We start from the raw sequence: 24,768 nt of genomic DNA, 5'->3' as shown, positions 1-24,768 counted from the left end.
TTGTAACGTCCAAAATTATAATTTCGTTATAATAAATGTTTCTTTGTTGCTTCGAAACGTATCATTTTAATCGATTTTTAATAGCTCTTGGAGCTTTTGAATCCTGCAACGCCATCATTAAAGCTTCCATCGAAAGTTGAACCTTTGAGAGTGTGAATTATGAAGAAAAATGTTGCTGTATTAAACGCATAATCACATTGTTCATGCACATACAAAAAAGTCAATAAGAATATGTATTTCAAATCCACACGTGTCTCCTTATTCTGTTTCAAGTTAAACTTTTTTACCCTAATAATAGCAGTAGTATTGGTAAAGAATAAAAAAAAAAATTCAGATGTTATCGTTGAACACGATCACGTGTATCGCACTGCCTATTATGGTATGTGCAGTAGGTGCATACATTAGAAACGAAATAGATACGTTTCGCGAATCCAAAGCGTTTTAAACCATTTCCATGTACGGAATTCGTTGTATAGTATACATAATATATATTACAATAAAGGCATATTATATTTAATTCATGGAGATTTTCTGTGTGCCCGTTTTGAATCTTGTGATCTCCAACAGTTCGCATCATCATCATCATCATCATCGTCATCGTCGTCATCGTGTACTAAACACATGTGTTTTCGCGTTCAATGTGCTGCACATCAGATACGCGTACCTATTGTTTTCCGACACAATGGTAACTTGGCCGTGTCGGGAGCTCAATGAAAACGGTACAAAGTAGTGCGTTATTATTAAAATATAACATCGAAATCCATAATTTAATGCAGATCATCGCTGTACCACCATGTATTATTATACCACGTATTCGACCAATAATGTGCAACTATGCGTACTGTATTAAATGTGATATTACGATAACGAAATAATCCATAATTCATTCACGCACCGAACATACGTATATATTATACAGGTTGATGTATGTGATTAGTGTGTATTTATTCGATACATATATTATTATAATGCGTGCATTGTATTATAGTGTACGGGAAAGTCAACTGATTCGTATGTAAAATGATCGGATGACTGCGATCGCGAATACGATGTTTTCAATGTTATAGTATAACGTATATACACACTCACACACAAGTATAATAACTCTGCGTAACTGTTCGGTTCAAGACGATGATGACTGAAGACGAATAGCCGTATTTGGACAAAACCTTGTTATCCGGTTTTCATTTATATGCGGATCCCGCGTGGTGCATGCACACGAATGCATACAATAAATGGTTTAGGATATTTATGATCTACAATCGTTGACGATTATGCAATATTCCCCTCAAATAGCCCATTACTAATAAAATAATAACATTATATTGATTATGATCGAAGTTGATAACATCACTATACCTGTACATCGTATACTCATAGGTGTAATTAGGGAAGGAGAGTTTAACCCTATTAAATGAAAAACAGTGAACATCAGAATTTTTATTTTTTATTGTTTATTTATATTTAAATTAAATTAATGTTGTTGAGTTAAAAATATATACAAATATATTATACTATTTAATGTGAATAAAAATGTAAGCCATGTAGATTCTGTTCGATTTATAGGGATGCTAGGAGGAATTTTTTACTGCGGAGACTCGTTTAGAGAAATTATGATAGCTAATCCTAGAAAATTTTCAAATTACATTGTAGTGAGTAGATATATTGAACTTGTAAGGAAATTAGTAAGATATGAGGGTTATGAGCGTAGTCTCTGCGGTTCTCGGTTTTCTTCACTTAATACATATAGCCCCAAAACGTAGATTCTAATTGCGCCAACGCGTATATTACCACACGTGTGTTACATTGTACTTTGATCGTTTTTGGATAACAAAACGATATCGAATTGGCGCACAGGTGTATTGTTCATTTGACATAAGAAATCGCAAACATATAATTGCGACTAGGGCGACATGGAAAACATATTTTTAAAACTACAAAAATCCGTCGCGCTGCTGTACTAAGATCACATCAAATTTATATGTATATAAATTACCCGTATATATTATAATAATCTCGACGTACTCATATCTATAAAATAAAATCATATATTTGTGGTATCTTGGGAGTTTTCTTAGCTGTATCTGCATGGAAACGCGCTCATGAATATTGCACGTATACGAATACATCAAAACATGGTGTGTATAAAAATTGCATATGCTTATGTACGGCGGGAATGCGATTAAATATGAATAAAATACAAATGGAAATACTCTTGAAATTGGTTATTTTTTAACAAAAAATAAAGTACCATTTTCTTACAAAAGAAAATAGTGTAATAAAAACTAAAATAATATCATGACTAACTAACTGCGTATATACTAAAGTAAATTTTATAATAGTTTCATGCTTATTTCCGTACTATAAATTATCAGTTTTTTGTCATATTTAACGGAAAATCATAGTAAAATGTATTATTTAATCATATGGACAATTAACGGTAGGATATCAGCGGTAAAATTGATTACACTTTTTGTATTTATTTATCATTGAGGGAAAAAATATTTTTGCTGTGAACAATATGAATTTAGAATGCATTTCTAAGAGTTTTCATAAAACAAATAGTACATTTTAAATGAACCCGTGAGAAATCTATCTATTTAATCATCTATCATCTATACTGAATATATACTGAATACACCTGGGTAAGCGAGGTACGTGTTTGCATATATTCAGTCATTTGTCGTACAATAAAAAATGTAATGCGCAAATATAAGATTCTCATCGATATATTTCTTGACTATATTTCTATGTAAGCTTTTGATGTTTTTTTACATTAATCGAGTCGCGGTGAATTCGAGATTAAATAATTTACACAAAAAGAGACACATCACAATATATATAATCAATTACATCTGTTAACTATTCGTGGTTACCATGGCAATTAGTTAGTAACAAACTTTATATTATATTACTATTATTATTATCATTAAATTTCCCTCGTCATAGTCACTGGTGCGGCGGAGCTTGTTCAGCAATAACGATAATAATAATAAAATAGAAGTTTCAGACCTCGGTGGTATATTTCCGTGTGGTGGTGCACCTACGGTGAAAAAAAGGGTCCATCTCGACCCACACACATATTTTGAAAAGGGAGTAGGACCGAGAGTCGACTTTTAATCAATCATCGTCAAATATACGACACCCCCGAGCACTGACAACGGCATTACCGTGCCACCGATTTGGAGTATAACATCTGACTTCCGCCTTCAAAGACGGCTGCTTTTCGCAATCGCCTCGCGCGGATAATATTACGTATCATAATATATCATATGCACACGCATTATTTACGTTTCAGTGGCGTTGCACGCGCGGGAGAGATTTTTGATGTCGTTTAACCTATCAATCACGCGGCACCGAAGGTTATTGAAATAAAGTAACAATATTGTCTGCGTTATGTTAACAAGAACAATGTGGCGACCCGAGCGGTGACGTTGAGTCTATTCGCAATAGAATAAAATAATCTACGTATGCGCGAGTGTTTTTAAGGATCTTTATATTAAGTATACTTAATATATACTTAAATATATATATAAGTACATCGATTATAATCTGGTAAACGCGCGATGGGAGACTACTGCTTAGAAACGATAAATACAACAATTATAATGTACAACTCTGAAGCTGGTTTGATGCATCGAAAAAACTGTACGTTCTACAATGTAATATAATTTTTATCGTATTAATATGTCCTAATCGTCAAGTCAAGTATACAAATGTAGTTGCACTCGTACATGTAACAATGTTACGTATGGCATAGTAGACTATGCTAAACTGATATTTAACACTTTCGGACGACAGTATAATACACTATAAGCCGATAATATTTTTTGTACGATATCACATCTTTGAAGGAGAATAACGTAACTATATTAACGTGCAAGAAAACCGTTTTTGTCCATTACGCTAATTATATGTATGTATTATATTTACTCGTAGGTACATATATATTTACATAGGTAGTAATAGTAACCCTATATAAAATGTGTGTCGCTATTATGTTTCGTTTGTTATAAATTCAATTTGGATTTTTAATGTACCGAAGAGCTTTCATAGTCCGACAAACTCGTACGGCGGAAGTCTGTCACCTGTTTACCGCGAACGACGTATATGAAGCTGAGCAGGATGGATTGTTAATGGAAACCAACAGACCGGAAACAACCGAGGAAATGGAAAAGAGAAACTCAATAAACTGCTTGTAAATCATGTGAGGAAATAAAAAAAAAAATTTAAAAAAAACCGAAGAGATGGACATTTTTTTTATTTATTTATTGCCTGAGGACCCAAAGGTCTCCTGCAAAACGTATTACTTTCGAAAACATATTAATTTTTGTAACTAATCGTTGACGTCCTAGTTTTTTCATGTTACGAATTTGATTTCCCTCGAGAATTTCTGTGACCTGAGGTCATTGAGGTTTGAAAAAAAAAGAAAAAGAAATAAATAAAAAAAATATGATGGCTTTAATATGGAAAAAACTTAATTGGTTCGGACTATTAGTGGACGGGTTTTTTAGGTGTGTGTCGAAGTTGTTGATGAATAAAAAAAGATCAATGGGGAAAATATTTTAATGTACTTTACGATATGCGGCGTGTTAAAATATTTGCTCTGGGGTGATGGAAGTACCGGAACTGCAGCGGTACCGTTACCCTCTGTATTATTTTATCCACGACCGGAACCAATACCATTAATTTTATTTTATACTTAAATCCGTTGTAGAAATATATATATATACCTACCTTCTGCTGAAGAGCCTTTAAAAAGTTAATTTTTACGTTCATATAATATGATTTATAAGAGTCATTCAATAAAAAGCTATGTAGTAAATTTACAATAAAGTTAAATATTACGTATTTATGGTATTCATTGTAATTATAGAATATCGTATACGAGCTTATAAAATTATATAAAAACAAGTTTTCAGGAATGATTTAAATAAAAAATAATTTCGAATATTTATATATATATATATATATATAGTTCTTATTTGTCCTTGTTAGTATTTAAATGTTTAATGCTGTTTTGTCACTTGTTTATGTTACAACATATAGAATGATGTAAATTTTTTAACGTTTTATGCAACTAAATTACAAATGATGATTTGAAATTATTATCATTTTGTTTTACATCGATTGGTACTTAATAAAGTGCATATTTGCAAAAATAATGTATAACTTATGTTTAATTCATATGTAAAATATTTAACACGTACTTGATTACATGCATGTATATATATATGTATGTTATTTAAAGATAATATACAATTCGTACCATTATAAAAAAGTATATGTATATACGTATAACATTTAGTATATGTTATTAAGGAGTTTTCGAGTTTTCGATGTACTCTTGATCATAACTATACGCTACATATGCCATAAATGGTATGCATAAATATATATTTAATACATTTAAATGTATATTGAATTAATAAAAATCCTATGGAAGGAGCAAACAATCGATATGGAACGTCACCCCCTGGCTCTTATTTTCTAACTGTATAAAAAAATAACGACAGTGTCTCGAATTATAATAAAAATAAACAGATTATTCTTGTTTTATCATAAATACCCAATAAAAAATATGATTGTTTGTTTACAATGTTATATGATTATTGTTAGAGTATAATTTATGGGTAGCTTGTAAATGCATAATTTTCTCATTATATCTAAGTTATTCGAAATGACCTACTATTATAAAAACAATGGTGAATGAAGTACCTCCTCTCGGTTCGAAAATAGTGAGTTCAAAGATAATTTCGAGGGGCACGGTGAATCGCTTCACCACCTCTTTCGAACTTGTTTCTATATAATTACAAATACATGATCAATGCAAGTATTTCGCCTTTACTAAAAATATTATGTAGTTATGTAATAAATATTATTATTTTATAAATAATAATGTACGTCTGCATACCGTTTTTGCTTAAAGTTTGAGTCTGGCGATAAATTATGTGCATTTTAATTGACTTTTATTATTTGTAAGTACCGTATAGCACCCGCCGAGTGATGTTATTTTTAAACCGCAAATATTTTCATTGACAAGTTAGCAGCTGGTACGTTTAAAGTTGTACAGATATATTAATGTAAGTATACCTACTTTCTGCGGTAGAAGAAAGCCGTGTTCCAGATTAATATCAGTTCAACATAATAAATATATATACATAATCGATTATAAATAAACGATAAATTTAGTCGTAAATATGAAACTGTGTTTAAAATAGTCCCTGTTTAATTAAGAAGTTCAAATTTTTTGATTCCGTTTAACGCATTTACCTAAAAGTTACTTAGATACTTACCGAGTACCCATAATAACGTGGTCTGTATTGAGTCATTTTTAATCAATATTAATATGCCTAATTTGAAAGCATACGTTGAATAAAATAAATTACTAATACAATTAATAATATTGTACCTACAACCTTCCAAGTTCCTGCTGTAACTTAACTTTATTAAACGGTTTGTATTGTGTAATAATATAGTACATAGATATATGTACACTGTGGCCTATGCTGTAATGTTGGTATTTATTTTTTCGGGCCAAATATGAAAAGTGGCCTCAATACGAAAAGGCTCAGTCGGCGATCACCACATCGAGTCAAATCGTCCCCGATACACGTGCGGTACAGACCACAGTACATGCGAGTGCAGTTCGTACTTGCACGCGTATGAATTATACAATAACAATGATTTGCCGAGTGCATTTTGCTGTAAAATGTGTTTATAAATAACACGCACGCATATATATATATATCTATATTAGTCTTCTAATACTTGTGTTTTGCGGACCAACAATTATTTATTGTTTCTGTATAAACTGTGCTGTATACATATATATATATAGTACACACAAGAGTACGTAAACGCGCACTATGGAAAGGTTTTAAGTAAGACTGCTCTACAACCATACGCGGATACAACAGGACGCGTACAAAATTAATATTATTTGATTTCGTGAGTAACATAGGTTTATACGTATACGTATAAAAAAAAGTGTCTGTGCAGACGGAATTGATTGAGAAATTAATCACGTATACATACATATATGCATGCAGATTCCGGTCCAGTGCAAAAACCTACCTCCTATAATATATGTGTTTGTGTGTGTACGTGGTTTACTTCATTGGCTGTATTCATAGTGGTTGGTTTTTTTTTTTAATTATAAATTCAAACATCGATTCCGCGTAATACGATAACCGCCAATGCTGCTGTGTCGCCGTGCTGCCTAGAATATGTACTATATAATTTATGACACTAGCTGCCACTTGTGTATACTTCAATGTATATATGCAATAAGGATGTCCGTTTAAGGACTTAAACGTATTGTGCACTGTGTAGTTCCACGGGTGTTCGATTTAGTTGCAGTGACCTATTACATATATTACGCGTTTTGCATGTATCCTGCAGCACCAGGACGCGTAACTCGGTTTTTGATTAAAATACTTTTAGTTTGATTTTCTTTCGAGTCGGTACGTATCGCGTGTGTATGTAACAAGCACCTCCTATATGAATTTTATTATCACGATCGTGTTGGTCACGTAAAAAATTATATAAACACTCGATAATGCAATTATCTGCATTTGAATAAATAGTTATCCGATGATGGTGTAGAGATATTATAATATTAGCGCATTTGCCGGTAAGAGAAGGCTGACGTTTAATACATACACGTACTACCTGTTAAAAATCCGATGGTTCGACGTTATTGGCTTTAAACTGCACGTCGATTAATAAATAATATAATCTCCGAAGTCAATATACGAGTGATACAATTTGATTGTCTGCAGCTAATTCGACAACTATTCCTCTATATGAGTTGACCGTAATCGATGTATGTAAGTACGTTCTATATTGTATATAGCTCCGTTATATTCATCGTGAGTTTATATTTTGTAACGATTTATAATTCTTTTTTACATATTTTCTACATATTGCTATCATGGAATACTTCTATGCGTCCTTAAAGTATAATATACCTATAAATATAGTATCTGTGTCCATACATTTTGATCTGTACGTAACACTGCTATGTTGATGTGATTTACTATACTCTTCAAGAAACTTTATGCTTGTTATATCGCTATATATTTATATATACTTGTTAGAACTTAAGACTTTGTTTGAGATGTGTCTTTGAACGTAGTATATTCTGTGTGAATAATCGGTTCATCAATTGCATCGTCGTCACGGTAGCACATTATTTGCACGTACCTAATAATATGTGTATAGTTCAATTCTTATAGTACGTTCATTGCATTTGCGTTTCAGCGCCATACTATTCTGTTAAATTGATTAGCTGCAGAAATTTTATATTACATGTGGTTTCATTCTCTGGTATCATAAAATATATTAAATTGTGTACTATACATTAAAATTTGGACCGGTTTAAAGTTGTTGACGTTAATACATAAGTTATTGTTTTAACATACAGTCGCTTAACAAATGTTACTCGTATTGACTTTATTTAAGTTCTCCCTATTCCATTACACGTTTAATAACTACGGATTTCAGATGGCTCGTCGTTTTAATTACATATCATTCCTTCGGATGGACCGACCATATTTTTCAATTAAGCTAAATTATCCATTCTATGACTATATTTATAAGTTCAAAATTCAGAAATCAACAGATGATGTTACCCTTAACTGTAAGCGCTAAGTACGGCTCTGATTATAAATTATGTAGGAGCGGAAAATGGTGTATAGGTTGCGTTTTTTCCTGCGATCGTCAGCTAGAAGGTCGAGAAAATTAAATTCCGTTGTCCGGATCACAGCGCACAATAGGACTTGAAATTGCGTGCAATCATCGCGACCATTGAGGAACCGACCGACGTCTACAGTGCGTTTTTCGTCCAATCTAATTATAAAAGGTCGCTTGTAGCTTCATCAAATGTTTTATTATTATTAAATGTACATTAAATTTACAGAAAACCACTAGCATTTACCACCGTGACGTACGTTTTCCTTCCACTGTATTCAATATAATAAAACCTTCGTGGACCGCTGCCACGACACTTCTAGTGTGTTTCATAGAGCAGATGGAAAAACTCACCCTCCTCCCGCGCTTTCATCTACTAGATTCATTCGTATTATTTTTGCTCGTCGTCCTGGACGCGTGCGAGCGTTGTAACGAATGTCCGGTTCGAACCACCCCCACCCTCCCGTCAAGGCCGAATGCTCACCGGTAAACGTGTTCTCGATTTAAACGTCGTTAATATTAATGATCAAGATATAGTATAATAAGCATATACATAATATAATATTATGCCGAGAAACGGTCGAGAAAAAAACGACGGTGCGTGCATTATATTATATAGCGTCTGGCGGGTGCATGTTGTGTTTTATTTTTTTTTTTTATTTGTTATATTATATACGCGTTGTCGCGTGTTTGTATACACGAATAACATGTACACGTATTTATGTACGTATAATAATAATATTACGATAGGACCCGATGTTGTGTACGACGTCCGTGGCGCGCAGTGTGTGCATGTAAATATATTCGGCCGGTATCCCGCATGGGCACGCATCGTTAAAAATGAAAAATCGCCCGTGACCCGAACTGCTGCTGTCTAGCCGTCGAATGTTTTGTACGTGTGTGTGTGTATGTGTGTGTTTGTGTGTGTGTGTGTGTGTGTGTGTGTGTGTGTGTGTGCGCGCCGCGCGCACGCGCGTGTGTACTCGTTTCTAAACTGGTAAAAAATATACGTATAAAATATGTGTTTGTAGGAAGACAGTGTGTGTCCGTGCATTCGTATACAGAAAGGTAAAAAGATATTCGTGTGCATGTAGTTTATGATGTAGTCGATGACGAGTGACTCCAGCAGAGTGCGTATAAATATGTGTATACGAGCGTTTCATTATTTATTTGTCTTTTCTCCGTCGTATATTATCCCTCGGATAAATTTTAAGAAAAGGATGTTTTTAATAATAAAGAAAAAGACCCAATACGTAACGCATAATATACCTTTTTTTCCCCTTTTTATCTCTTGCCTTGCATCGTGTCGTTATTTAGAGTCTTCGTCTCCGTGTGCCGCACACTGACACTGCCTCGCTTTCGTTGCACACGTCTAATTCAATTATCGTGATTTTTTCCCCTTTCCTCGGACAGTTTTTAACAATGGACCACAAAGTACAGTAATGTTATTGAATTTATTTCTCCTTTTACCATCTCTTCTTCGCTCTGTGTCACTTCATTCTTGCCCAATTGTACACCTACTTATCACCACACGACCGTGACGATCGAAGCACTTACCCCATTTTCGAGAGAAGTGTACTTGACGGCGTCAGTGCAGCTGATCAAACACAGTCGTCGTTCGCACGATGCATGGACACAATAACAATCCGTGCACGTCTCCTTGCAACAACTGTGTATACAAAACGGATCGGTGGAAAATAGTGTTAGGAAGGTCCCTAGAAATCAACACGTTTTGAAGATTTCGTGTGTTCTGTAATGACGAAGGAGACGAAAACGCATGCACAAAATCCTTTCGCGTATGGTAATGATAAACGGGGTTCACTAGAAATTGTTGCCCTTAAAATATACGCTTACACAATGGCGGTGTATTGCAATTAATTTTACTTCGAGGAACTGTACGCATTTTATGTTTAATTTTCCGTATTGTATTGGAAATGTAGTTTTAGTTCGTGTGAAATGATTACGCACGTAAATTTATTAAATTTATATATACTATTAACTCCATACATACAACCTGGATGAACAGAAATTTGTGGAACCTACAAAAATTATGCGTGGAATTCATAAGATCGTATACAAATTAAATATAAACAAAATAATTTTGGTGATTATTTATGAATATTTAATTTTAAATTCTTCTTTTTTAATGACTCTTTACCTCCCCACCCCCACCCCTAAAGAAAAGGAACAAAAATCCGCCACTGATCATGTATAATATATACAATGCATGAACCTTACTATTGGAGTGTTTTATCTTAAAACGAATTAATCACTAGTTCTTAGTCTTACGCATGTAAATGAAATACACAAAATACTTCGAACCCTTACACACATACGGTATACACTTGCATTATGCGCATTACATAATTATTTAATACAATATAAGGGTTGATTTTAATCTATTTAGAGGGGAGTATTAACGCCTTCGTCGCCATTACTGACGGTCAATCGTCACCAAAGTGTTTTTGTAATATTTACTCGGAGGTTAGGTTATTTTTTTCCAGTGAATTATTTAAACACAGCGTGGCGAGAATGCCCGTGCACGCGAAAGGGTGAAAAATGATTCGTCATGTTCGTGTTTACCTACGCGTTGTTCGTCAAAATAAATAATTGCTAACCGTTTCTTGTGGTGTATGGTCTTGAAATATTGAAATATTGCAGAACGTGTGATGTTTTGAGTGCGCGTCTTTATTATATATTACTCGGAAAAATATCGGACAAACTCCCATATACATTTTGTGTGCTTCGAAAAACGATAATAACAATAATACAAAATCTGTGGAGAAGTATTTTCTTGAGTCGCTGTAAATTTATTGATATCCATACTTTTTCCGATTTTTTCGCCCTTTGTATCTTGTTTTACATTCGACGTGCGTTGAGAATAATACGTGTGTTTCGAACTACAATATCGAATACTATTTTATGCGCAAACAAGACCCGTTCGATGTACACATTTGCAATAATTTTCTATATATTTGCGTATAATTAATACACGATCACGAGAACTACCATAAAATTAATTTAAATACATTAACATTTGCATGAGCGTGTGATAATAATGTTCTCCGAATTTCTCTACTGCCCTAGGTGCCTTTATGTATTCGTCCAATATACCTAACCTCTCAAACCTCGATGCCCTCACCCTCCTCGAGTATCTTACGTGTATTTTCTGCAGCTACGAATTTGTCGGATTCGTTTCCGCGTCGACGACGAATAATAATTATAACGGCGTCCGCCCGGCAGCAAAATATAATTATTCACCATGAAAGTTTTTCGAAGCTACCATATAAATTTCTCAATATGCAGCGTACCTATATTCCAGGAGAAAATTATCAGTTATATTGGTTTTTTCGTTCGGTTGATAATGTCGGATTATTTCGCGTGCACGTTTGGATATGCCGTGCAATCCTCAAAACTTTATGGGGTGATGATAAAATGAAAATCAATATTTTCATACCTACGGGTATTATTTAGTACGTACGTACACACATAACATACTGCTATATATATATATTATTATTATTATTATTATTATTATTATTATTATTGTATCTCGTCTTTTTGTTTGTAAAACCGACAAACTTTATCGAAGGGCGACACTCGTGAAAGTTACGTAGGTATATGCTGCATATACGTCATCGATGGGACCACCGTTCTGCACACAAAGCCAAAGAGGGTTTATAATATAATCGGGTATATAAGCGTATTTCCAAACAAAAATCGAATCGAATAATAATATTTAAGCCGTTAAAGTTTAATACAAATTGCAAGTTATTTGAAGCGCTGTGTATGTGTATATTATGTGCATTGCATGTTTGTGTATGGTTTAACTTGAGTAGCTTTGGCTCGACTCTCATATGAATTATATACTTCACGATGGTAAATAATTTTGAATTGATAAATAAAGTACTCTACTCGAGATTTTTTTTTTTTTATAAGGTACAACACAAGCGAGAACTGTGTGAAAAAATTTTACATTTAAATTTCGGTAAAATCTAATTTTGTATGCTTGAGACCTGAAAGCCCGTAGAAGGATTATAACGGCATTAAATTAGGGTTTTCAAGGGGTGGATGAAACATTAAAGGATCATATCGTTTAACTCGATTTAAAGCCCAGGTAGAGTGGTTTCGACGAACACTATTCGCCATGTCTTATACCCGATCAGAAGTAAAGCTGAAAAATTTAATATGCGTAAGAGTGTATATTATTATATAATATATAGTTAAGTTGTTATTGTTAGTGCAATTTATTATTATCCCTTTTAATTCGCACTACGTGGACACATGAATATTCGCAAAGTGTACTTGTTTGACGTTGTATAAATTATATAATATTGTGTGTGAAAAGAAATGCATGTCTAATCGACACACTTACAAGTGAATAGTTTGTGTTAAATTTTAACTACAGACTCTATCCCTCCCCCTTATCATTTTATAATTCGATTAAAATGGTTTATACGTAATAAAAGAGTAGTTAATCATTGATCATGTTTATAATTTATCAGTACACAACAAGGTCTTTAACCGTCTTAATTGTAGCTGTTTAGATCCCGGGGTGTAGGATCGTCAAATGGGCGTGCGAAGAGTGAAGAATACAGTGAGACCAGTGAACGGCGAAGTAAACCATAATGTATAACATTATTTATTGTTCTCGTTACACCGTGTCGACAGATATTATTTTCACTCCCTTGCGATCGCGTTTATTGTTTTCTATTATAAAAATTAATATTTACATAGTATGCATCGGTCTTCCCTAGACGTGTTTACGTATATATAACATGATTTACGGCTATAGATTATAATTATGTCTCCACATAATCACAATTCGTTGATATTAAGAGCTTCGTAATAGTCGTCTGCCGTTATTCTATTCTAAAAAACATAGCCGCCAAGGTAAAGTCCATAAATCTTTCACGTGTTGGTTTATCTCTATGGGCTGCTCTGTACGTATGTATTTATTTTCAATTTAAACGATCTCTGGCGCAAACGAGAGTATGTGACTACATACGTACATATATATTGAAGCTATATATTTCTATACAATATCTCGTCCGTCCATAACAGATAGCATATATAACATGTACAACGTATATGACTTCGACATTGCGGAGGAAAAACGTATTTACATAATTATTCTTATTCGGAAGACAATGTCGTTTGAACTCATAAAACACATAAACCTCTGTTCTATATTATGTAATACGAATGGGTACGTGCTACGGCTTTCATTAGTTCAAAAAACTCGTTTAAACTAAAATAATCGCTCTGAATTCCGCGGAGAAGACGCGTTCGAGATGTACGGTGTGCGTTTATTTTTTCCCCTCTAATTTCACGGTTTTTGTTACACGTTTGGAATAGTGTTGCGCGTATTATATTAAATTTTACTGCATACTGACGTATGCATAAGTATACAATTGTTGATTTAAAAATATAATGTACAACATCCGTCGAAAATTGTTAGTTGCGTCTTCATAGTGGACAACGTTAAAATCGTTACCATTGAACTTGATATTACAGCCGCGACAGCTCAACGGTGGCGCGTATATTCTAATATAATGCTCAACGTGGACGTGTGTGTTTATTTAATATATCGACGAATGATTCGGAACAACAATGATACTATTACGAACCATGTGTACGATGTCAACATGTTGTTTTTATTATTATTATCACGCGTTATCGATAAAAATCGATTTGTCATTAGCCGCGTACTAACCTGCGGTATACGTGCTGTTTTGTTTTACACGTGAATGCGCACACAGTCTCTCCACGGCCCTCGCACAGCATAGTATATATTATTATTAGGATATCGAACACGTGTATATATACCGTATTATAGAGAATATAAAGACAAGACGAATGCGAAAGTGCAAACCTTATAATATATGTCCACGTGCATATCCCAACCATCCGTCTGGTAGTTGGTTTTTATTTTTAGTTGCCAACGATTTGTTTTCGGATAAAAAAAAATGACATCATTCCCCTAGAGTTATTTTTCATGCTTTCCCGTTGTGTAACATTGCCTTCCATGAGTGTTGACGATTAAAAATGCGAACTAATTAATTGTAATAAAAATAATCATAAAATTTATTGCGGAAGTGAAATTTCTTGAGTTATTCTACAACTAATATGTAATGTACATTATTCCGTAGAGAACTTCCTTACAAGTAAACAAATTATATATATATATATATATATATATATATATATATATATTTAATTAATATTTATAATTATATATTATATTGAATTAAATATAGTCATGTTTAAATTTAAAGTTGTATGCGCAAATTATATTATTAGTACAGCAATGCAATTAATTTTAACGGTTTTAGAGGTAATCTATCGTCGACATAATAGATACAGATACAAATTAAAAAGTAAGTTACTTACCTATATGATACAAAAAAAATTAAAAAAATAACCCCCCAAAAAATAAAACTCTAGTTGTGCTTATGCACATATTGAGAAATCGATTCAATCCGTTCTTTGAGTACCTATAATAATATATAAATGATGACGCTAATCAGGTAAACTCGTGTTTTATGATGTACCTATTATTGTATAATGGTCGACGGGCACGTGACACATTACTGTCGTTATTATTGTTACTGTATTATAATATCGTACGTGTGCTGGTTATTGTTGCGTTTTCGTTGTATGTACTCCGTAGAAATAAAACGCATGCGAATAATATAATAACTTACCGTTGTATACCCCTTGATCGCGGTCGGCCGGAGCGTGCCGTTACACTGAATTATCTTATCGTTACTGTGGATATTAACACGTTATAACGTACGCGCACAATGTTTCGCTCGTTGTGTATATATTTATAATATACTTACTAAAATATATTATTATAATCGTGATATTGTAGTTGTTACGACGTATGAGGTTATAACGTATTTCGTGTGCTCGTGCATGACGTTGTGATACGCATCTGTCCGAGAGACAAAATATATTTTACAGAGATTTCGTCGGAACGCCTCATACTTAATGTGCGGCTACTAGTTTATTGGGATTATCCTCGAGCTGTATTTATATAAATACATGTTTTCACGACGGACGAATCTAACACACTCTTCTATATAGATGGAATATAAATCTATAAATATATATATACATATATACGAATATATGATGTGTATACGGAGTAAAATCACGTGTATTGCGTAGGGTCGATTTTTTTCCCGAGGAAAGGGACGTAATATGCGGTGATGCCAACCGTTTGATAGTGTCAATCATGTGCGCGATATATTCTTCATTGCGTGTTTATATATATATTGTAATACGTTATTTTGTACCCTGCAGCGGAGAGAGCGAATGAGTTAAATACGCGGTGATGATGATGACACATCATCTGTGTCGATGACGACCGTCCTATCGGTAGCGGCAACGACCCCTCTGCCAAACGAACTATATAAACTGTATATACATATAAAGGAGAATAAGCGACGAGAGTCTGGGGTGCCAACAGTATTATAATTGGTAGTCCCGGGACTTAACGTGACGTGTTATGGAAACGAAGACCGTATTTTATTATCATGCGCTCGATAAAAAAATAAAAAAAATAAAAAAATGTGAGCAAAAATTTAAAATGGTACAAAATCAAAAAGTACCGCGTATTGATATACAGATATCGAACGAGACACGTGAGCTGAATTGCGGACGGCTGCAGGTGTCTATATTTCCAGGAAGCAGTGATAAATTGTCGAATAATATATAATTACACGTTCGAATTTTGTACATAACTACATAAGAACTTATTGTGAAAAAAAATATTCTTCAGGACTGTGCAAATAAGTTGAACAATTTTAAATTAGTTAAATAAGTTAATATTGTTGCAGGATTTTATATTTGAATAACCATATTACAAATTCTTAGATAAAACGAATTGTAAATCTTGGAAAATTCATCGTATTGTATAATTTGAATTTTCACGAAAAAAAATTGTGTCAAGTTTTTCAAGAAGTTAAAGTAAAATATGATTCAAATGTTTTGTGTTCAAATTTAAAATCCTAAACTTCGGAACTAATTATTTTATAATTTTGGAAGTACAATATAAACTTAAGTTTCAATTTTATAAAATAAAGCCAACAAAGCTATCTCTAGGTTTCTTTTAAATTATTTACCATTTAAAATAATGCTAGGTTGTAGTTTATAACTTTGAATGACCGATTTATATGTCGTTTTTAGATTTCCGTTGTGAAATTTTATAAGTTTTTATTGCAAAAAATAATCAATAACATTAAACAATGTTGAGAATGTTGAGCCTTGAAAAATTCCAAACTAAAACACCTTAAAAAATGATTGTAATGTACGTTTTTTGTAAAATTATAATTATAATTAACTATATTTCGTATATATTTGGGACACATAAACTTGTATTTGAAAGTCTTGAATAAAAAAACGTCAAATTTTGTTGGAAAAAAAACACTAGCGAATACACATTCTAGTAAGAGTAATGGACCGATAGATCATTTTCTTCGTTCAGAATGGCAATTGTTTAGAATGATTTGATGTAAAATAATTTCCTGTTTTATGTATGTATGTTGTTGTTTATAAATCACGATATTGGTGTGCAGTCGGCATTTGAAAACCCTACGGGCCCTATAATATTCCAATTCTATCGCATACATAACAGAAACGGCCGTTCGATTATATCTTGATGACACGCGTGTAAAACACAACTCGACTTCACCTGGGTCGATATTTTACACCGTAGATGTACACATAATAACGTGCATGTGCATATGTATTAATAATAGCAAACAAGATAAATTCTACTTGAAACATGGTTAGATAATAATAAACACATATATACATAATATACTGTATGTGCTTTTTTTTTCACTCTCGAAACCTCTTTTTCCCCTTAGTCGCTCGCTCAGTTTTTGTATCGCATACACGTTCGATTTTAATCCACCGGAAAACACGTCACTCTATATTTCACGTTTGATTTTTCGTATGTTTTTGAAGATGTGTGAGACTACTCGATTTTATTTTTTCTCTTATTATTATTATGACTTAGAAAAAAAGTATTAAACCTCATACACACATGCATACAAAGTTTAATTTTAAAAACGAAAAATTGCGTTAATTTTAAAATGTCACGTATGCTCAGCTCTTCATATAAAGTGTTAGACAGTCGAGTACGAAAAATAGAAATAATATTTTACGATCGATGAAAAATGTTTCTATTCTATTGTATGTTCGAATAGTTTCACCGTATATATAGTATTTATCCGTTAAAACGATATTTATAATTGAGTGCGACTATAATTGGAAACAACGGCGAAACGGATTAAAAGTGTGAACGCGATTGGGATCTTATACACACAACTTGCACTGCCGTATATATTAGAAATAAATAAAAGGGAGGAGTTTCCAATAGAAAACTTACTGATGAGCAAAACAAATTCCTGATTTATTGAAATACTACATAGTTATTTAGTTGTAGATCAAAAAGTTACTACCAAAACACACTTAAAAAACGCTAAAATTAATTTAACATAATGCGTTCGAATTACTGCAAAAACACTAATATAAAAAAATAACTAATAATACACTCGCGGATTACAATAGCAAGAACACGACGCTTACCTTACATACATATAACTAACTGTATAAATTACTGTAATTGATCATTAATCGTTTGTCCGTACCGGTCCTTATTATCGCTTGGACTGACATATACCAAATATAAATTTAATAATAAATTTAATTAAATATTATAATTTTGCAGATGTATCTTCTAAATATAAACAATTTAATCATATTTATGTATATTGTATAAGTTTCTGTTTTTTTTTTTTTATTAGCGTTAATTATTATATTATTAATATTATTTCAGAAAAATAGGTAAATATACTATTATTATACTTTTCTCCCTTCTAATTCACATATAAATATGATTTATTTTTCATTTTAATACTATTGCACATAATTTTCATCGTGTGATTGGATTATTTTATGCGAATAAAACGTTTATAATTTAGTATTTTGTTAAAAAATTTTTTAACTATATACATAGTACGGTTGTTCCCTCTCGATAAAAAATAATTGCACCCTCGGAAAACAAAGCACAGCAACGTTTCAAAAAATATATTCCCTTCATAATTATTATTTCCTTTACTTTTATCCTACGCATGATTATAATTTAATCACGCATATTTTTTACGACAAAGATTTATTTAAAATGTATACTTCAACAAAAAATCTAAAAGGTTTAGTACATATTATATAATATATTATACAGTTAATTTTATGAGGAAAAAACCTTTTTTTTATGGGGAAATAGTTTTATTAAAATTTGCACATGGTTTATTACGTATTTTATGAACTTGAGCCATTCAAGAACAATTGAATTTTTCATTCAGCAAGTAAAACTATCAACATTGCTAGCCACTGGGTCTTAAACCAGAAAAAGCTATTTAAAGGTCATATAATTTACGGTTCAGCGGCTCTGTATACCTTAAAAGCTTTGTATATAAAATAAAGAACTTTAGATTTAATAACTTGTAAGGAACTCGATGAAAATATTTGAAGGACATTTTTTTTTGACCCTTATAAAATATTATAATTTGTTTAAGTATAGCAAATATGTAAACGAACGAAAGAGATATCGTAAAATGCAATGGTGCTCACATAATTTTGAAAAAAAGTATATATATATATATATACACGATGAAAAATCAGTATTAGTGTCTTGTACTATCTAGAGTACTTGTTAAGTATTAAGAACGGTATACCTACCACCATTATAGCCTATACATATATAATAACCATGTTTTCAAGAATTTATCGGGTACCCTTCTCATTAAAGAAAATTCAAACGCTTTAATAATTAATCATTAAACCCCTCCGGAATGGCAAAGTAATTAGAAAAATAAAACAGCTTATTATTTCTCGTTATAGATCGATAAGAGTACTACACAAAACTATGTGGCATCATATTGACGTTACCAGAAAAAACCAATTGTTATTTTTCGACGAAAAATACGCACAATAGTGCGGAAAAGAATCTTTATAGATTTATAACTCATAGAAGATTGTTTATCTTCGAACCAAACCGTCCTAAGGATTTTCAGGGTTTGGGGCAAATTAATTCTGGGTCCCTCAAACATCACAATAATATACAAGTATGATGAAAAAATACTCTTCAAGTTTGCAAAATGTTAAATATAGTTTTCCGAAGGTTTGAACCTCAATCAATCAAGGTAATTAAAATACATCGATACAATGAATTACATTTTGAATTATTTACTTCTAAACAATGCATTACCAATTACTTTAATTTACTCCTGAATAATTTATAAACACCCATAGGAAATAATAGCTTGGTTTATCGAAAAGGATTAAATCAATTAAGATCATCATATTTTTTTTTGTTTAATTCATTTTAGTTTTATTAATTTATTAGGCACTTACATTACATAATTTAAATTAAAAACATTTTTTCCTAGTTTTTCTCCAGCAGAGTTGGCTATAACTTCTTTATAATCAACTTAATAATCAATTTATGGTCAACTCATATTCAATGAAAATAAGTATTAAATAATTCAGACGGTTCTGTATTGTTGTCGAACGTACGTAACTTTTTATTAATTTTAAATTGCTAATAGATCATTTTCCTGTTGATGCAGACGTGGGTAGCAAATATTTGAAAATAAATACATAATTAGAGTAGTATATTTTGAAGTATTTTTATATATATAGTATAAATACTATGTAAATTTTAATAAAATTATATCATACATATAAATTTAAGTTAAATTTATTAAATTTATTTTCATAAAGAAAAATAATATATTAATATCAATCGAATGGGTAACGTCGAGTATTTCTAATCAATCTGGACTCTAAAGGGGCTCCCTTTGTGATGGCCCTGATTCGAACAATTATTATTTCAATGGGTCCTCTCAGTCAGAATATATTCTAAATCTGCATAGAAAATATTAACGTGGTATATTGATGAGCACATGTTTCATAATTCATTATCCTGTAGTGTATCATTGTACTGTTTCGTTAAATTGCTCGTGTACAATGCTCGCATTCAGTTCGGTTCGATACTATATAAAGTAAATTACAATGATCTCACCACCATTCACAAACACACACACACGCACTTGTTTGGTTATTATTGTAGTTATGTACAATAAATTAAACCACGTTAGGTAGGTATACACTTTGGGTGCGATCCGTAAGGGCCGTGATACGTATTGTCCTCGTTTTATTCATGAGAATACATCCGATTAAAAACACATACGCGCACAAAATACTCGTATGTATCTGTGTGCATTCTTGTTTTATGTATACGTGTAGGCATATAGATTAAATTTACATTGTACACTCGTATACACGTGTGTATATATATATGTATGTGTGTGTGTGTGTGTGTGTGTGTATGTGTGCGCGCGAGAGACTCGCTACGTATTATTGTGTTGATAACTCTTCGGCGTGTCCGTCATAACCACGCGGGTTGGTAGGTGCATTGTAGTATATACATGTATAAATATATAGGGTACATGACGTGTGCACTGGTCGTCGTGCGTTGTAGCATGTCCGCAGCAGAACGCGCATCTTCTCTACCGTTGACAGATGTCCGATAAAATATGGATGGAGTGGATTATAATATATGTATTCATAATGTCCGCATTGTATTGTACGTTCTATAAAGGACGGTTGAGGCACCTGGTTAAGGACACGCCACTTGGACACGCCGTTAGAACCGTGTGGTTTCGGATGTATACCGTACGAGTGTAGAACGGGGTGGACGTTTTCGTTGTGGTTCTCTTTTCCATCTTTATTTTTTTCATTTATATTATCGGATTACAATGATTTTTTTTAAATATCTTGTACCATCTTGAAAAATTCGCAGATACCCAGAAGAATTCTCGAAATTAGAACTTTACGCGTCGTATAACATAATATTATTATGTTTGAACCGGAAACGTCTTTTATCAACTACGCGGTGTCAAAGTATTCAACTATACAATCGTTTTCATATTTTTTTTTTTAAATAATTTTTTTTTTTTTTAATAATGAAATATTTTAACACTGAACTGTGTCGTTTGTAACTTATTTCATAATATCACTGATTTAAAAAAAAAAAAATAAATTTTATCGAAAAACTAACAAGTAGGGTTTATTTTTTAATTAACCGAACCGAGTATTACATCTAAATAACAAAATGGTATCTGCGAATACAGACAAACAATCGGTGAGTTTTATTGAAAAACGAAAAGTTAATATAACATTTCAATTGTATTATTACGCTCCGCTCAAACTTCTTGTATTCATAAAACAAACTTTTTTAAACAGGGAAAAAATCCACATTTTATTGGTATGAAATATAAATGCATAAATAATAAATATATATGTATTTAATTTTAAAATCAATTTGCATAGAATTCCAGCAACGTGTAGTACCTCTTTTGGCTCGAAGAATGCGCAATATATATTTTAATATAGCTACACAATGCAAAAAGTAAAGTATTTTCAATTAAAAATGGTTTCTTGACACTCGGTTTCTGAACTTTCGAATACTTTAAACCCGGAAAAACTATTCGTTTTCATACAATAAACTGCATCCCTGTACGGAAACAATCCTATTCAACAAAGCATATATACTTCATGATTGAATAGAAACTTCTTATGTATATTTTCATATGTATGTGTATGTGTTTATATGCGCGTTCTTTCGATGTATTTTATGTGATACCATGAGTTACTGTAACGGTTCTCATTCTGTGCTCTAAGAATACATATCATTAAATTATTATTTTATAGTCCAATAACTATTAGTTACATTTACATATATTATAGGTGTAAGCAGATATGAATATTAGCTTTTTTTCATCAAACCAAATATTGATATTCTATGGTAAATGAAAAAAAAAACATTAGAACTTAAAAATCTTTCAAATAGAATAAAATACTTTTTATTCATACGGCAGCATACGTATTATGAAAAAAAGTACAGTAATGAGCAAATCATTGATATATAATTTTTCATGAGTTGTACTCTTTAAAGTTGATATTCCTGATTTTTGGAGCTCCGTGATTATTTTTTTTTTAAATCTTTAAGGCTCTGTGAACAAAATAGTTTAAGAACCACTGCCATACGTTACAGTATTTATCCACTAACATTTTCGATAACCTCGACACGTGCATGTGTGTATAGGTGGATAATATAACTTGTGCGCGTTTCTCTGTGGATTTCCTAGGTGGGCGAATCGTTTCGAGGATCAGCCATCGAGGATATTATTTTTCCATCCCCGTTTTAAATCCTGCTGTAATAAAACCGACTATAATATGTGTATCGACTTTGTATACAGTTATACATGTATGACTTGGCTTTTTTATTGCATTTGTGGAACGTATTTGTATATATAAGGCATACACGATTCAATACATTTATTAATAATATAATACAAGTGTTTTTTTTCTTATCTGAACAGAGTTTGATGTTTTTTTTTTTTTTACAGTTTTTACGGATGAAGGAGAACCAGCACCTAATATTGAAGAGTACAGTAGCATTTCCAATTATGATGACTACGATATGGATGCAAATTCCTCAGTAGCTTACGAGTAAAAAGATTTTTATACTTGAAATAAGTACAGGAGGTTACAATGGTAAAATGTATTATTTAATTTTTGTTGACAGAACTGAAAACATTGACGTACCTTTACCGAAAGGAAATAGATCAAGTAAGATAATAATTTTCTATGAACTACAGATATTACCTATTTAATTTTTACTTTAATCTAGAACAAATATTATAATTGATTGTTGATACCTCATTAATTTTTTTATATTCATATATATTTAGTTAATGTATAAAAAATTTTAAGTAATAATAATTTAAAAAGTTAGAAAATAAAATAAACTTTTGTAATAAATGAAGTAAATTTAAAATAAATGAATTTAGAATACTGTGATATGTATGATTTTAATCCGAAATGATTAACATATATATTTTTATTTAATTTATAATTTATGAGTAATTAAATTATTTTTTTTTTAAATATTACATCTGTGTTCAAGGACAACTTCCGAATTTACAGGGCTTAAGATATTAATTATTAGTATAATAGCTTTTCTGAATAATTATTAATTTAACTACCTATAATATTTATTACTACAAAATATTATGATATGAAAATTCATAAATCGCTAAAAAGCTAAATACATTAATGTAATATAAAAGTACAATTAAATATTATAATCTTAATTTATGTTACAGGTTAATTAATAGTTTTTTTTTCTATAAATATATTCAAATGGTAAATTATGTTCAAAACTTAAAAACTCGTATAAGAATACCTGTTTTTATTGATACAATCTGTACATATATAAATATACTCGAAATACACACTCCTTTTTATTGATGACGGTAATCCAGATTCCAGTGATATGATAGTTTACAATTATGTATTAATACTCCTGCGTTTTTAATGTTTTAATTAGTGTTTATGCATATATAAGGTGTTTCTGAAATGGTTGAGGAAATTAGTATACGCGTACTCCCTGGAGTGGCCAAATGAAGAATCTTTTGAAATTTTTTTCTATCTTCAAAACCTTGGTTTTATCTATTTATCTTTAAAACATTATTTCGAATCTAAAAAGTAATTCTTTTAAGAGATTTCTTGCAAATTTCTCGTGTGAATCGATATATGATGCAATATGTGATATGTGTGATTTTGGGTTTGTCGTCCGTTTTTCACGCCCGAGTCGCCAGGATCAGAAAATTTGGTGTAATATCAACTTGTATGAGAACTCTGTAAAATAAACGAAGGTGAAATGTATTTGCTGTTATTTCACATATCTGATTAATTAACACAGTTTTTATTGTAAAATAATCATAAATAATTAAAATTTATTTGAATTCAATGAAAACCATTGTTAATTAATCGGATATGTGAAATTACAACAAATAAATATCACCTTTGTTTATCTTGCAGAGTTCTTATAAATATCGATATGTCGCACCACATATTTTGATCCTGGCAACTCAAGCGTGAAAATTTCAAAGCCCAAGATCGATGTCAGATATCGAATCTTATGAGAAA

At 31.7% G+C, this 24,768-nt stretch overlaps 1 protein-coding gene across 1 annotated transcript in view; it reads left to right on the top strand.

Annotated features, from left to right (window-relative positions):
- Positions 1 to 24,768, top strand: part of LOC112685932 (tyrosine-protein kinase transmembrane receptor Ror-like) — a 71,436-nt gene that overhangs the window by 31,059 nt on the left and 15,609 nt on the right. The window contains exons 2-3 of the mRNA XM_025557992.1: positions 23,184 to 23,286; positions 23,363 to 23,406. Of these exons, the coding sequence (XP_025413777.1) occupies positions 23,184 to 23,286; positions 23,363 to 23,406 (147 nt within the window). The remainder of the gene's footprint in view (positions 1 to 23,183; positions 23,287 to 23,362; positions 23,407 to 24,768) is intronic.

Source organism: Sipha flava, unplaced genomic scaffold (genome assembly GCF_003268045.1).
Source record: "Sipha flava isolate LNK unplaced genomic scaffold, YSA_version1 299_pilon_pilon, whole genome shotgun sequence".
NCBI classification, from domain to species: Eukaryota; Metazoa; Arthropoda; class Insecta; order Hemiptera; family Aphididae; genus Sipha; species Sipha flava.
This window is presented reverse-complemented; position numbering and strand designations above follow the sequence as displayed.